At 45.4% G+C, this 15,221-nt stretch overlaps 1 protein-coding gene across 1 annotated transcript in view; it reads left to right on the top strand.

The window, feature by feature from the left end:
• Window positions 1-15,221, top strand: part of RYR3 (ryanodine receptor 3) — a 374,244-nt gene that overhangs the window by 306,908 nt on the left and 52,115 nt on the right. Inside the window, exons 67-70 of the mRNA XM_065871700.1 lie at window positions 737-977; window positions 8,290-8,377; window positions 8,473-8,565; window positions 13,286-13,300. Coding sequence (XP_065727772.1) covers window positions 737-977; window positions 8,290-8,377; window positions 8,473-8,565; window positions 13,286-13,300 — 437 coding nt within the window. The remainder of the gene's footprint in view (window positions 1-736; window positions 978-8,289; window positions 8,378-8,472; window positions 8,566-13,285; window positions 13,301-15,221) is intronic.

Raw genomic sequence — 15,221 nt, 5'->3', positions numbered from 1 at the left:
GAATGGTTCATGACTCTTGAGAATTTTATTTCACTTATCTTTAAATAATTACTCTGATTCTCATCTTTATTATGGATTAGACCAATAGGATATTCCATTTAAGAAACTCGATGAGACATGTAAGTTTTCTCTTTCTCTTCAAGAAGGCTGGAACCATAGTCCCAGGACCCACTGATCTCTTGTTTCTGCTCATCGACTTCTAGTGGCCACCCCAGTCTGCCTCTCAGTTTATCATAGATGATAGTAGTTTCTCGGCTTTTCTCAGGGCCCAGAGGAGTCCCCAGGCAGTAGGTTGGCAGTTCTCAAGTCCTGGGGGCTGAGAACTGTGGTTGGGTCCATATATTTTTAACAGTGTTGGTTATTATGAATAAAAGGTTTATAATCTAGCTAGTGAGCCAAAACCAACATGAATGTACTCTAAAGTGAAACAAGATAGCCTGTTATGAAGAGCTCAGAGTTATAGCAAACGCCATACGTGAAGAGTTAAAGGGTGGCAAGGTTTCCCCATGGCCTAGAGAAGCAGAACAGGGATAGAGACCTTCTCCTGTAGCTCCACCCCCACCCCCAGCAACTGAGGCTTCATGAGATGGAAGTGCCAAGCAGAGGATGGAGGAAGGGCAAGTGCCATCCTGAGTTGATGGCTTTGCACAGCCTCACCTTTGAGTATCCCTTCTTTCCTTTCATCGATTGTCATAACATGCAAAATGAGGGGGAGGCCCTTTGTTTGCAAACACAGTGTATGCCCAGCCAATCATCGGCAAAGCCAGGGCGGACCTGCTAAGAAGCCACTTCATCCCAACTCTGGAGAAGCTGAAGAAGAAGGCTGTGAAGACCGTGCAGGAAGAGGAGCAGCTGAAAGCCGACAGCAAAGGGGACGCCCAGGAGGCAGAGCTCCTCATTCTGGATGAGTTTGCCGTCCTCTGCAGAGACCTCTATGCCTTCTACCCCATGCTGATCCGCTACGTGGACAACAACAGGTACGGAGGAGGCCTAGGCAAGTCCCCAGGATGGAGAGACGGTATTGGGTTTTGTTACAGGTGAGAGAGGGAGGTCACAGCTGCCACCACCAGTGCCCCTCCCCCACAGAAGCCCTGGTGTGGGACCTCTGGGCAATGCTCTCCTTGGCCAGTGATTCTACATGATCAGTGGCATGGCCACCCCTTCCATCTTCACAGGCCACCACAGGGAAGAGGGAGTTAGTCGAATAAGGGCAGCAGCGACCCACTTCTGCCCCTCTGCTGCTCTCTCACGCATTCATTCAACAGACGTTACTGACTGGGTATCAGGCATTGTTGAAGGCATTAGGGGACAAGAGAGAACAAAACAGAAAGAGATGTTGGCCCAGGGAACTTTCATTCCGGCAGGAGAGTGGGGCAAGCAGGCTATAAGCAAAACAAATGCTTGCATATTTACAACATACTTACTTATATACTTAAAAATCTACTTATACACTTTACTTATAATTTACTTATCTAAGTAAATTATACAAGCAAAGTAAAGGGAATTAGGAGTTCCAGGGTGGCAGTTTTAAAAGAATGTTAACTGAGAAAGTGACATTTGAACACTGACCCGAAGGAGGTGAGGTCGGGAACCGTGCGGGTCTGGGGAAGGGTTATGTTCCCAGGAAAAGGAAACATCTGGTGCAAGCCCCGAGGAAGGGGTGTGCGTTGGGATGTTCAGGGCATCACGAGGAGGCCAGTACAGCTGGAGAAGAGTGAGGGGCCAGGAAAGCAGGAGGAGACGTCCGAGAAGCCATCTTCTCTCCACGGGGCCAGGGCTTCTCCTCCGAGCGAGATGAGCATTTGGTGCAGGTTTGAAGATAAGCTGTGATGTGATCTGACTCAGTCTTTGAACGCTGTGGTGAGGGATCAGGGCAAATAAGGAAGTGAGGAGACCGGCCGAGAGGCTCACGGTGACCCAGTCAAGAGCTGAGGGTACAAAGCAGACTAGTGGTGCCAGGGCTGGGACAGAGGATGGGGCTGGGGTTTCCTTTCAGAGTCCTGAAAATGTTCTGAAACTAGATAGTGATGGTTGTACTAAATGTTGCTAATGAGTAATTTTATGTTACGTATATTTTACCACAATTAAATAGAAAAAAACAGAGAGTTGGTGGTGGCTGGGACCAGGCTGGTAGCAATGAAGGTTGATAGAAGATGTCAGATTCTGGGCCTGTTTTAAAGGTAGAGCCCTCGGGACTGAAGATTGGGAATAAGAGAAAAGAGGGGAGTCAAAGATGATCCTGGGCAAATGGAAGGATGGAGTTCCCAGCAGTTGAGTTGGGGAGGATTGTGGATACAGAAGTTTTTTTAGGGCAAGATCAGGATATCACTTTCAGTCGTGTTAAATTTGAGTTTCCTCTTCAATACAAAAATGAAAATGTTGAGTGGGCGGTTGAATATATGAGTCCAGAGTTCAGGAGGGAGGTCTGGTGTAGACATGAGAATTTGAGAGTCATCCACACGTTGATATGTGGTCTTTGAGCGACATGAGACTGGATGAGATAAATAAAGGCTTGAGAGGGAGAGAGAAGAGTTCTAAGGACTGAGCCCATGTGCTCAGGTCAGGCAGAAGAGAAGGAACCCGTGAGTGAGACTGAGAGGGAGCCACCAGTGAGACAGGAGGAAACCAACAGAATGTTGTGTCCTGAATGCCAACTTCACAAGGGATTTCCAGGAGGAAAGAATGACGAATGAAGGTTATTGGTGACCTTGACAAGAGCAGCTTCAATGGAGCGATGGAGATGAGGACCTCTTTGGAGTAGGTTGGAAGAGAATGGGAGAAAAGGACTTGGAGATAGCAGTACAGACAACTTATTCAAGGAGTTTTACTATAAAGGGGAACAGAGAAACGGGCTGCTAGCTGGGGGAAGAAGTAGGCTCGAGGAGAGTTCTTAAGATAGAGAAGGTGCTTGGAGGTTTGAGGAGGAAGGAGGCAGCGCCCAGGGAGAGTGGGAGAGCAGGTGGACCAGGGAAGTGAGTGCGATTGCCGGGCAGCCTGCAGGGCCCCACTGGAGATCTGCGCTCGTGAATTGAAAGTGGGACCCATTGGCAAGTCATGTTTTTCTCCAGCCAGTTTGGCTGCCAGGTACAGGCCCAGACTTGGAAGAGAGTTGGATTTAACCAGGGTTGGGGCTTTGCAAAATGAGTGTGACAAAGAAAAATGGGTTAGGGAGTTGAGGGTGTATATTATAGGGTAATTCTAAAGATTGGCCATGGGATTTAAGCTGGATGAGGGGGGAATGAAGGCATAGGAGCCTAATGTTCACGAACAGGCAAGGGAACAAAGGACTGTAGGTCCCAGTGGAAGGCAAAGACCAAATAGATGTTTTTATTATACCACACCCTCTTAAAGCTTAGAGGCCTAAACTGTAAGTTTGGGAAGGTTTAATTTTCAAATACTCCGTTGTAGATACTGAAGAGATCTAGGGATATTGGGGGGAACGTTGCTGACTTTTTGAGTGGTATGCCATTCTGTCATGGGCAAGGAATACATCTGGATATGCCCATTTTAGCATTTATTTCATAAGGTAAATTGTACTTACTGTTTAAAATATTTACTTAAGATTACTTATATTTAGCTTTGCAAAATAAACATCTTACACACACTGTATATAAGTGTGTGTGTGTGTGTGTGTGTGTGTGTGTGTGTGTATGAAATCCCTTACCTATCTGTGGGGAATTTTACTCACTGTCTCAAGAGAAATCCTGCTTTCAGGGTCGTCATTTTAGTCATTTCTGATAACATAATTATGTTAGCAGGTTAGCGAAGGAATTTGTCAGAGTTTGAGGTGAAAACAGAAATGAAAGTAGAGTAAGGTTGCCCCTGGAATAGCTCTTTAACTGCATTTGTCACTATTGACAATCAAGATGTAAGATAGAGTGTGTTCCACTTACACATTGTTTGACGGTTGCTAAAAATGGCAATGTCAGAGAGTCTTTGAGATCATCACTAATTCATTCATCCCCACTTTTCAACCCTTTCTTCCCTGAACACCAGGGAGCACTATGGCCATCTGAGCCTCACTTAGAAATACTACCTTCCTGTGTGTGTGCCTTTACCTCCTTCAAGTTCTTTCTTCACCCAAAAGAATTGGCTGGCTTGGAAGCACGGGATTGTGGAGTTGGCAGGAATAATAGAGCCCAGCTCATCTTACCTATAACTGGATGAATCAGTATCCTCTTCCCTTTTCCTAGCGGTGCACTTCCTGCCTGATTTTCCACCACGGTTATGGATGACAGGTACAGCCATACTGTGCGTGCCTTCCCATTCTACTTTCAGACAGTTAAAGCCATTTTGGTTCAACTCTTTCTCATTCATTTTTTTTCTTCCAGTTTTACTGAGATATAATTGACACACAGCCCTCTGTAAGTGTAAGGTATACAACAGAACGATTCGACTTATATACATCATGAAATGCTTAGAATAAGTTTAGTGAACATCCATCACCTCACACAGATACAAAATAAAAGACACGAAAAAGTATTTTTTCCTTGTGATGAGGACTCTCGGGATTTACGCTCTTAACTTTCATGTATAACATACAGCGTTAATTAGATTAATCATGTTGCACCTTGCACCCCCTAGGACTTACTTATCTTATAACTGGAAGTTTATACCTTTAACCACCTTCATCCAATTCCCCTTCCCCCCACTCTGAACCGTTTTTGAGTTCAGATCTGTATCTCCTATCAACTCTGATTTTGCTCTCTAGAGGCGCACAAAACTACTCCAGTCTCTCTTGTGGCAGCTCTTTAAACATTGAAGAGAGCCATCTGGTCCTGTCCTCCCCTGTTTTCTCTCGTCATATTAAACCTTTGGACTTCCTTCAGCCCCGTCACAGCAGTGCCAAGTCTCTTCGACAGCTGAAACAGTCTTCTGAAGAGAAGCTTCTGTGGGTCAGTGTTGAACCTGAAGCTGACCCAGAATAAGCAAGAGCTCCCAGCGTGCTGTGGTCCGAGCAGGGCGAATCAGGGTTCCATGTCCTCACGCCGGGAGATTATACATCAACCTAGGTTCAACAAACCTCTCTACACAAGGCAGCAGCGCCTCAGCCTCCTTTCTGGAAATCAGACACACTCTGAACAGAAACGACCAACTTTAAATAGTACGATTTTGGGTGAAAACCCATCTCGCAGACTGTTGAAGGGAATCCAAGCGAATCCTGTGTGGTGACCACCTCGGGCTGTATCCTCTACAAGAGACTCAGGAGCAAGGCAGAGATAAGCTCTTACCTCTTAGTCAGACAACTGGGCGGTGAATATAGGAACGCAGCTTTACTTTCTTTCAAAACCTGATAACTGGCTGTACTTTCTTCAAAAACCTGTTAAGTTGTCATTTTGACAATAGCAGTCTAACTCTCCTTTATTCTCCTGCCTTTTGTTTCTGCTTTGCCTCTAAACCCAACTGTCTTCCCCACCTACAGCTTTGCATTTCCCAGCTGCCTTTTGGCAGCATGCAGAGCAGATGATGTAAGAAACCCACAGGTCGGTTAAGTACCTCCAAAAGGATCAAATGTCTGAATGTTGAGAAAGGTCTGAGTTCTGTGGAAGGCTGGGAGCAGGGAGGAGAGAGTCTGGTTGCATCATCTGGGGGTAGGACGTATATACGGGCAAGTTGGAGAGGCAAGGTCAGGTTCTTCTGTCCTCTTGCAAATACTGACTTAATCCGGTTTGAGAGGTGCAGAGAGTTTACGTGCCTGGAGGGAAACATTTAACGGTGGGTTCATGTGTACCCACCATTCTGAACCTGAAGAAGGAACCTCACTAAAGACAAAGAGTAAAAATCTGCCTCTTGGAAGAAGGGTGTTGAAAACAAAATTCATTCAGCTGAAACTGCATTCCCATATGAAGGCAAAAGGTATGCAAAGCCTCTTTCTCCTGTGAGCAAATGTTTACCTGAGATTTTGTTTTCAGTGTTCCTGCGACTCACACTGGCTAGGGCTGTGCTTTTACTGGGCGGGATAGGATGTGACCCCTTGCCTCTTCCCACTCAAGGCACAGCACAAGCCTATAAAGCACATTTAAACCAAAACGCTACAGAAGGAACAGCTGGCGGCTCTGATAAAACCTGACACTTGACCCTGAAAAAGCGCTCCTGAAAAATCAATATGAAAGAAATCCAAAAGCATTACCAGTCTCAAGCCTCGAGTTTGGATTGCATTTGGCTTCTAGTGATGGATACCTTATAGAGTGGCTTAAATTAGAAGTTAAATCTCACACGTGCAGGAAGTCCAGAGATAGCCAATCCATGGCCAGTATGGCTGCTCTTCATTAGAAACCCTCACTCCTCTGTCTTTCTGTCCTCAACATTGGCGTCCATGTTCAAAGTTACTTCAGGTGCAACATGCCAATTAGAGTTTGAGCTGTCATGTTTTCATTCCAGAGAGGAAGTAGAAAGGCAAAAGGGCACCTTCAGCTATCTGATCCTTTTTAGAGAGCTTTTCCAGAAGGCTCATCCAACAACTTCCTCTTCCATCTCATTGATCAGAACTTAGCTCCACGGCTGTCCCTCGGGGGCGGGGGGCTGGGTAATGTGACCTTCAGCAGGGCACGGTGCCACCCGGAGTAAAATGGGGGTTTGTGCCTAAGGAAGAAGAGGAGAATGAGTGTTGGGCAGACCACCTGTAGTGTCTGCCTATAAAGGAGAGGCTAGTTGAGGTAGAAAACAAGGAAGATTAGACAAGAATGTCCATGAGGCTGGAACTCAGGGCGGGAAGGAATTGAGGAGATGAGAAAGGAATCCAGAGGTGGTCTTGGCCTCATGAGTCTTCACCTTTCTTCCTTAGCCTGGTGCCTTCCGTGAATGGGCAGACGGTACAGGCTGCTCAGAGCAATTCAGTCTGATGTCCTAGGGCTTAGGGAACTGGCTTTTTGATAGCTATTACCGTGCATACAACCAAGGGACGTTAGGTTTTTTAGACCATTCATGACAGCCCCAAAGTTTTCTTTAAGAAAGACGATAGACAATTTAATTTCTAATGTGCTACTTTATGCAGATATTTACTCACCCAGCCGTTTCAAAATATAATTCAAACGCACAAGATAGGGGCGAGACAACTTTTAGGAAATGACTGAATCCTACTGCAGTTGAGCCTCCTTGCCGCCACTGTGAAATTTCTTAGCCTAGTGTGTTTTTTTTAAAATGCGTAATGCCTATTTATAGGGAATTTGCAAACCATTTCAAAGGGCATAGGAGGTGTTTGTGAAATGCTCGCGGTCGCAAGACCCCTCCACAAGACCACCAGAGACGAGAGTCAAAGCCAAGCGGCAAGGGTCATTTATTGCAGGTTCGAACCCGGACCTCCGCGCACTCGTTGCCGGTGACGCTAAGAGGTCCCGATGGAGTTTAGTACAGCTCTTTTATAGACAGGTACAAACAAGCTCGGGACTTTCTGCGGGGCTTTCCAGGGGTGGGGAGTACTGATTGGCTAACTTTTAAACAAAGACACTAGTCACTGATTGGTTAACTTTTAAACAAAGACACTAGTCACCGTCTGATTGGTTGGATGGTTGCAAAAGGGGGTTCAGCAAGCATAGTTACAGAAGCGAGAGCGGCTGGTTAAGTTTCGGTTTCCTGAGGTTTTGTTTCTCAATTAGAAATACTTAAGATGGGGCCATAGTTACAAACAGTACAAACAGGAGGATCGATGCAATCCTAGCAGCGTTGCGGCCTAACGGCAGGGCATCAATTCAGTCCTATTTCTACCAAAGTAGAACATAGCCCTTCATTTGGTCTCTGCCTATACACTTTATATAACAGTTAAAAAAAATGATTGTCTTACAGACTTCATTCATAAAAGTGGCTTTGAAAGGAAAACGGGCAAGGCCTGAACTGTTTATAGAGTGCTCACAATTTCAGAGGCTTGACAAGATTAGATGTCATACTGACCGAGACTTTCCTAGTCTTGCTAGACTTGAGGATTAAAGGAGGCCTGTCCCAAAACTTAGAATGTAACCTTAATCACCTCTTCAGTTTAAAGGAAAACAAAACCTTACTTTGACCATTTTGAAATGTTGATTTCTGACATCTGTTTGCTAAGAGAATCCTGGAATCCTTTGGTAACATGGAAATGATTATTGTAGGTCTTCAAAAATACCTACAACAATTGCATGCCTATATCTAAGCATGCAAGGAATAGATTGATACGTAGTCTCTCTGAAGATTGCCTTCTATGGGAATGCAATTTTATCTGGATAAATGTGTGCATCTGATGTCGGTATAATTTTTAGAGTGTGACTCTTTCAATCATTGCTGAATTCCACATGCACATTCATTTGTCTTTCACCTCAGATCTAACTGGCTCAAAAGCCCCGATGCTGACTCTGACCAGCTCTTCCGCATGGTGGCAGAGGTCTTCATCCTGTGGTGTAAATCTCACGTAAGCACACATGGGGGCCCTGGATTTAGAGTTGGTGGTGAAAGGGACACCTCAACTTTCTTGTAATGTTTGCTTTTTTATTTCCCCCCACTTAGAACTTCAAGAGGGAAGAGCAAAATTTTGTGATTCAGAACGAAATTAATAATTTGGCATTTTTAACTGGAGACAGCAAAAGCAAGATGTCAAAAGTAAGTCCATAGAAATCAATTCCAAAGACTCTCCAACCTTGACCTAAACTACATGTCTTGGGTGTATGAAGGGATTAGCTCCTACTGCGTTTAGGTCAAACAACAGAAACCAACAGGTCCACTGTTCTTTCTTTGAGAATGAGCCAGAAGAAACTGCTCTCAAATAAGCATGGTCTTCCCATTTTATGAATAAGTAGCTGCTTTGTGCTTTTGTGCGTCAGAAAGTTTAAGTTTCAAGACTTGCCTAAGGCCTTCGAGAGGTCTCCAAAACAAAAGCTGCTGTTACTTGTTTTAAAGTAGAACTACTTGCTGTGTAGAAAAGCTACAAAAATACATGTGCCTAGAGCCACCTTTTAATTAGCTGTGAGGACGTTGCCTTGTTTTGAAGATTCGGTAGACACATATTCTTACTGTGCGCTTATCTTCTTCCTATCTTGAACATCTGGTAGCTGCTTTATTTCAGCTGTGCTGACCTCTTAATGCCTTCTGTTTATTTTCCACCTGAGTTGCATTCAGAAACCCAAACATTTGTCCATCCCCCCTGCAGGGGAATGTTTGAAAGAGGGCGTTCCAAACATCTGCCTGAAAACAGAGTCACCTACAGGGAGGGTGTTGCAGTATTGAACACAGGAGGGGCAGCCGGCCTCCGGGTTCCCCCCCTGAGTCAGCCCTGCACAGCGAGGTGTTGCTGTTTTTATTGGAGAGAGTTCTCAGACACACTCCTTTAGGTGTACACACAAAAACAAGGCTTACTTAAATGTGCTGTTTCGTTCCCGGCTGTCATGGCTTACCTGGACTCTCTTCCCCTGAGAAGCGTGCCTGGGTGAGGGTTGACTGTACTGTCACATACAAGAGACGTGTGACACCTGAGATGTGCATCTCTGTCACTGCTGGCACAGTGCTGCCTCTGAGGACCAGGAAGGTGGAGTGTGCACGGGAACCCCTCAGAAGTGAGAACCAGTTCTGGAAAGATGACAGTCGCGTGTCTGTAGCAAAGCTCTTGGGGCAACCTTCCAAATAACCATTTGGGATAGAAGACCTTTGTACGCAGAGCTGCAGACCAGGGGCCACCAAAAGTGAAAACTTCAACACCCAAAACTTCACCAAGCGTGCCTAGCTCTGGTCAGCTGCAATCACTCTGAACTTTCCATCCCTTCCATCTTTAAGCTATGTTGACATTAACACTTCTTCCAGCGTCCAAAATTTGATTCTTAGAGTTTAGAATCTGGTGTGCGCTGTTTAGTAAAGTTTGGTAGATAGAACTGTACACATACAATGTAGAGAGATTAGGTGTATATATATATTCACAGTCAAGAGGAATCTTTGCTGCAAAGGAACCTTACTTAAGGTGCATCCTTTTGTGCTTTGGATAATTTTTATTTGATTTTCCTTTTGTGCTTTGGATAATTTTTATTTGATTTTCCAAAGTTTATTTTGCACTTGACTTTTGGCATACACAGCTGCTCATGTGAGGTACAGGAGGAAGGATATCTTCAGACTCCTGATCCCTGGATATCTATCCCTAAGTTCCCTCTGAAGGGTCTTCTTACAGCCATTACAGTGTCTCGTTTGACCCTGTCCACCTACCGAAAGTCACTGAATCCCAGACAGATTCCTTGCTGCCTTCAACTTGGGGTAGATCTTTTGGCCCTTGACTGAACCAGCTAGCATCCATTGTTATTGTCAGCGGATGGCAAAAAAGCAAAGAAAGTGATTCTGGTACAAGGATTTGGATCCCAGATGAGCAGAAATGGCAAAGATAAGCTCAGCCCTCTGGTGATGAATGGATACTCAGGGTCCTTGGGTTTATACTTGGAAAGAGAAGGGGTGGCAAAGAATAATGTTTCAAAACTAACCTACTAACAACCTGAAGTTGTTCATTCACATCACTGAGTGAGGAACAGGGTATGTTAGTCTTGTCAGAGGATGAGCATATTCAGAACCTGGGCATCTTTCCTGCTGGTAAGCTTAGTCCATAGGAACAGATGCTTTCATTTCCTTTCCATTGACATTGTATGCCAGTTTTTTCTGAGATGTGTTGGAGAGGGTCAAAGTTACAGTGTAATGGATGTAAGGACACTCCCCAGATGTTGAATAATATTTGCTGTGCTTCTCGGGGTAACAAATATTCATATTGTTCCTGTGGCCTCAGTCGAGACACAAAGTGTAGTAGCAAACGGGACTAGAGCCTGAAAGGAAGCGAAGTCCCACTCTTGGCCCAGCTGCTCGGTATAGGTATGGCCTTGCATCGTTCACTTAACTTCTCGGGGCCCCAGTTTACCAATCTGTAGAATGGGCTTGAGCTTACTGCCTGACTTCTCCCAGCTCTACTAGTAGGCCCTGTTGGAAAGTCAGTTTTAAATGCATCTCTAGAATTGAATAATGTTACATAAATGCAGCACATTATTTCAGACAGAGAGATATCATACCTCCAATAAACAGCAACTCATAGCCATTTCTGGTATTTTTTGGATGTAGAACTGCATATTGCGAGGATGAAGAGGGGGTATTCTCTTTATTATCAGCTGAATCCCCATTGCCTTTGCCTCCCTGAAATTACATGTTCTCTCTACTACCTGATCTGAATGGTCACCTGTGCTTGCTTTTATCTGCACTCATAATTGAATTCTGGTGTTGTATAAATGAAGTTGGCCTCCGTGCATATGGCAGAGATATGTGTGCTGGCAGGCTGCGTGCCCACACACACTACACGTGCCATTGCAGATGGAAAGGGAGTGGAAAAAATATACAGTGGGCCGCACTGTTCTTACTTGATTAATTGAAGGTCAGTTCAAAGATGTGTCCTTTTTTCCAGCAGCTAAAGCACATTTTGGGGAGAGCTCATTGTATGGTATTTTGTTTGTATGACACCAGTTTGCAAATATATGTTCAGCGATACATAACAAAGCTGAGCACGGTGTTTTTTGTTTTGTCTTTAAACTCGTTTTGTTTTCTGGAAAAATGGCAGCAGCTTCCTCAGAGGGGAATGGTAAGTTAGAATGTGTTTAGCCCAAGAAATGCCAGTTCCTTGACCAAGATTATAAACAATAAAAGAGCTGTGATGCCGCAAATATTAGAGTGCCTCGTGTAAAGCCGCTCCACCCCATGAGCGTGATTTCAGTGTATTGAAAAAGGACAGGGAGGAGTTGAGAAGACATCTTTACGCTTGTCCAGGGTATTCAGAAGGACATGTGTGACTTTGTTTGCTTCTTCTTCCCATCCCCCTAGCTGCTCACTCGCCTCTCTCTCATTCCCTCCACCCCCCCACCTTTTTTCACTTTCATTTGTATTCCCTTTGCTCTTGCACTTGTGTAGTTCAAGTGCTCTCTCTCCCTCTGGCCCCCTCCCCCGTCTCTTCTCTCTCCCCCTTCCTGTTCCCTCTCTCTCTTCTTCTCCCTGTCTTTCCCCCTCCCCCTCCTCCATTCACTTCATCTCTCTGTCTCCCATCCCCTCCCCCTCTTCTCTCTACCATTCCCTCCTCTATCCTTCCCTGTTCTCTTACTGCCCTCCCTCCTCCTTTGGTGCTTCTGTCTCTCTCTTTCTCTCTGTCTCACTCTCCTTCTCCCTCTTGCTCTCTCACTCTCAGACTGGCTTCTGGACATTCACCTTTCCCTCTACCATCTAATGTTGGGTTGACTGATCTCTACTTCCCTTACCCCCTCAGTGGGGATGAGCACTTCAGATGGCACAGCTCTGCCCTTGTTCCGAAGCCTCCCCATGTGCTGTCTCAACACAGCACACCGCCTACCGTGTGCTGTGTCCTCCTCCAACTCCTTTTCCCTTTAGAGTCTCTGTTTTCTTAAAGTTCACACGTAAATTGTCTATTTGGTCATAAACTATTGGTGATAAAGTGTGGGGAAATGAAATGATTTTGAAGGTATAGGAATTTCTAGATTTCTGTTTCGGAAATAAAAAGTTTCAGCTAACATTTAAAAGATGCATAAATAGATAGATCGATAGATAAATACATATATACATACGTACATAAATAAAAGCATTTCCAGCATTAGGGAAATGCATTGAGTTAACTAATCCTAGCAATATGTGAAGAAAAGAATAAAATTAGAACCTATAGCGTGTAGGAGCCTTTGACCTAAGGTATATTTAAAGGTCACAGCACAGAAGGGAGATTCCCCATCCTTTGGGCTGTGGGGTGATCCTGAACCACCTTGGATATTCCTAGAGTACATTTTTTAGAAACTTTTTTTAGGGGAAGCACACACATGGCCCGTTAGTTCAGTTCTCCCTACTCTTTTTGTAACCACAGATCTTCTGGAGGTGATAATGTGGTGGGTGGAAGGAAATAAGAAAATTGGGGTCTTTGGTTACATGACAGATTGTCTGCATCCCACCCAGGTGCCAGGAGGGAGGTGGGAGGGGGGGAAGGCATGAGATCTAAGAGTTCACTTGGGTGGTCAGATCTGAAGACCACCAGGGTCTGAGGGTCACACACTCTGGAAGGCTGGTCTCTGATGACCTTGCCCCAGGGATGCACTGCTTGGTCTGGGTATAGGTCCTTTTGATCCAGTTAACCTCCATCCTAACCTCCCACTCGCTCTTCATGCTGTGCTCAACCCGCTTCCAGAGCCCTTGGTTTTCTGTTGTGTTGGCAGAGGAATGGGGGTGAAAGCTGTGACTAACACGTGGTGCCTTGTGTCTTGGACCTCTGCTTTCACTGACTGACTTCTCCTTGTTTCTTTTCTCTTGTCTTTCCACACAGGCCATGCAAGTAAAGGTACAGGTCAAATGCATGACGTGTCTTTTCTGTCCTAGTATTAGTGGTGCCAGGCTCTGGCCACCCTCTGCACTGTGATCACCGTGGGGGTGGTACAGAATGGATTTTCCCACCTGGAGGTCCCCGGGGCCTGCTTCAGGGAAGACAACTGCCTGTCAAAGAGTGAATGTAGGCCCTACCCACCCTTGGAATGGAGAAGCTGGGGAAGCCAGCCAAGCCTCGCCCTATCCGAGGTCTCCTTGCTATCTCTGCTCCCTTCCCCAGCTGCCCACTCTGCAGCCAGCATACTAACAGATAGGGGCGCTGACTGGGGCTGAGAGCTCGGGAGACTCACTCCTCTTATCTGCTGTTAGTGATCCCAGCCCTTCCACACTATACATGTCTGCCTCTTGTGCGAGGCTCCTATGAGTCAAAGAGAGTTTTCCAAGGACTAAAGTCAAGGATTTGGAATCGGCAGCAAGGATTGCAAATAGCCATGAGTTTTTGCATAAAATGTGCACACAGTGGAATAAACCCTGGGACAATTTTCTAGTAACCTATACAGGTTATTGCTTGGAAATATTTCTCTATGCCTCCATTGATGTGTGTCTGCTGACACTTGTCCCAGGCCCTCTGCACTCAGGTCTGTAGCAGAGACAGGGAGATGGGCAGGAACCAGGTCATGTGCAGCTCTTAGTTAGAAAAGGAAAATGGAGCCATGGCCAGGTACATGTCGGCCTGGATGTTGGCCCAGACTCTTAACTGCTGTGTGACCTTGAAAAAATCACTTAACTGCTCTGAACATCATGTTCCCCTTTATAAAACTGACTGGGTATCTCAGCCTTGTTGGGAGGATTAGAAATGCTTTATTTAAGTAGCAGGCACGTTGGAGCCACATCATATATTTAGCATTTGTAGTTAGAACAACACGAGATTGGCCAAATAAAATAGTGAGCAAGAAATTATTTAAACTGCGTATCAAATCCACAGAGTTCTATTTTGCATACTTCCTTGATTGTATACTGCATGTTACTATTTACCTCTTACATTTATATGTAATGTATATGTAACAATGCCTCACAATTTATATTCACAAAACTGGGTTCTATCCTCTATGGACAATCTGAGGATAGAACCTCACAAATTACCCTTACAATTTTCAAGGGTAATTTAGACTTTAAATGAGTTCTGCGTTAGCCACAACCTTTAGAATTCTGTACCTGATAGAACATCTAAGGAACCCAGCAAGCACTCGGTAAATGATAGAGCTCTTGAGGTCTTTGTGTGAATCAGCCGTCCACTGTGTGTCTAGAACATAAGACACTGTGTATCTTGCCTGTCTGTCTCACATCCCCCTCCCTCCTCATGTTTCTCACTGCCGCCTCCCACTGCTGTCCTGGATCTGACCTGTTGTTTTGGAGCACGAGGCACAAGTAGAGTTGTCTGGCAGTATTTGGTCAGACTGGGTTTTGCTGGCCAGGGATCTCACTGTGGTTTCTGTGGTGTAACCACCACAAGCTGGGTAAAAGAAGTCGCCACTATTTTAAGAGTGTCCATTAATAATTATGAACTTCCTTCACACTTTGGGAAGTAATTTAAAGAGATCAGCCCCAAGACGGTGTGAATTCTGACCATACTTAATCTTCTCTCAGAAAGCCAGTCCTTCACAAAACAAAATCTGTTCCAGCCCAGGGCCCCAGGTCTTGCAAGCCAGTTCCAGAGGAGGCGTCTGGACTCTTCCCTGCTCCCAGAGCCTTATGTGTTTGGGTTGTTGTGAACCACAGCGTGACCGCCTGGATGCTGCCAACACTTGAAGGCCCTCGTAAAGCAAAAGTTTTAATGAGCCCCGATTCTCCCCTGTCACGGTCCCTGACTTCATTCTCTGCCTCTGGCCACCCAGCCCTTCCTCACTTCCAGCAAGAGCCCACTCAGCTGAGGCAGA

Source organism: Phocoena phocoena, chromosome 2 (genome assembly GCF_963924675.1).
Source record: "Phocoena phocoena chromosome 2, mPhoPho1.1, whole genome shotgun sequence".
NCBI lineage: Eukaryota > Metazoa > Chordata > Mammalia > Artiodactyla > Phocoenidae > Phocoena > Phocoena phocoena.
Note: the sequence above shows the minus strand (reverse complement) of the source record. Positions and strands in the feature narration are given on the sequence as shown.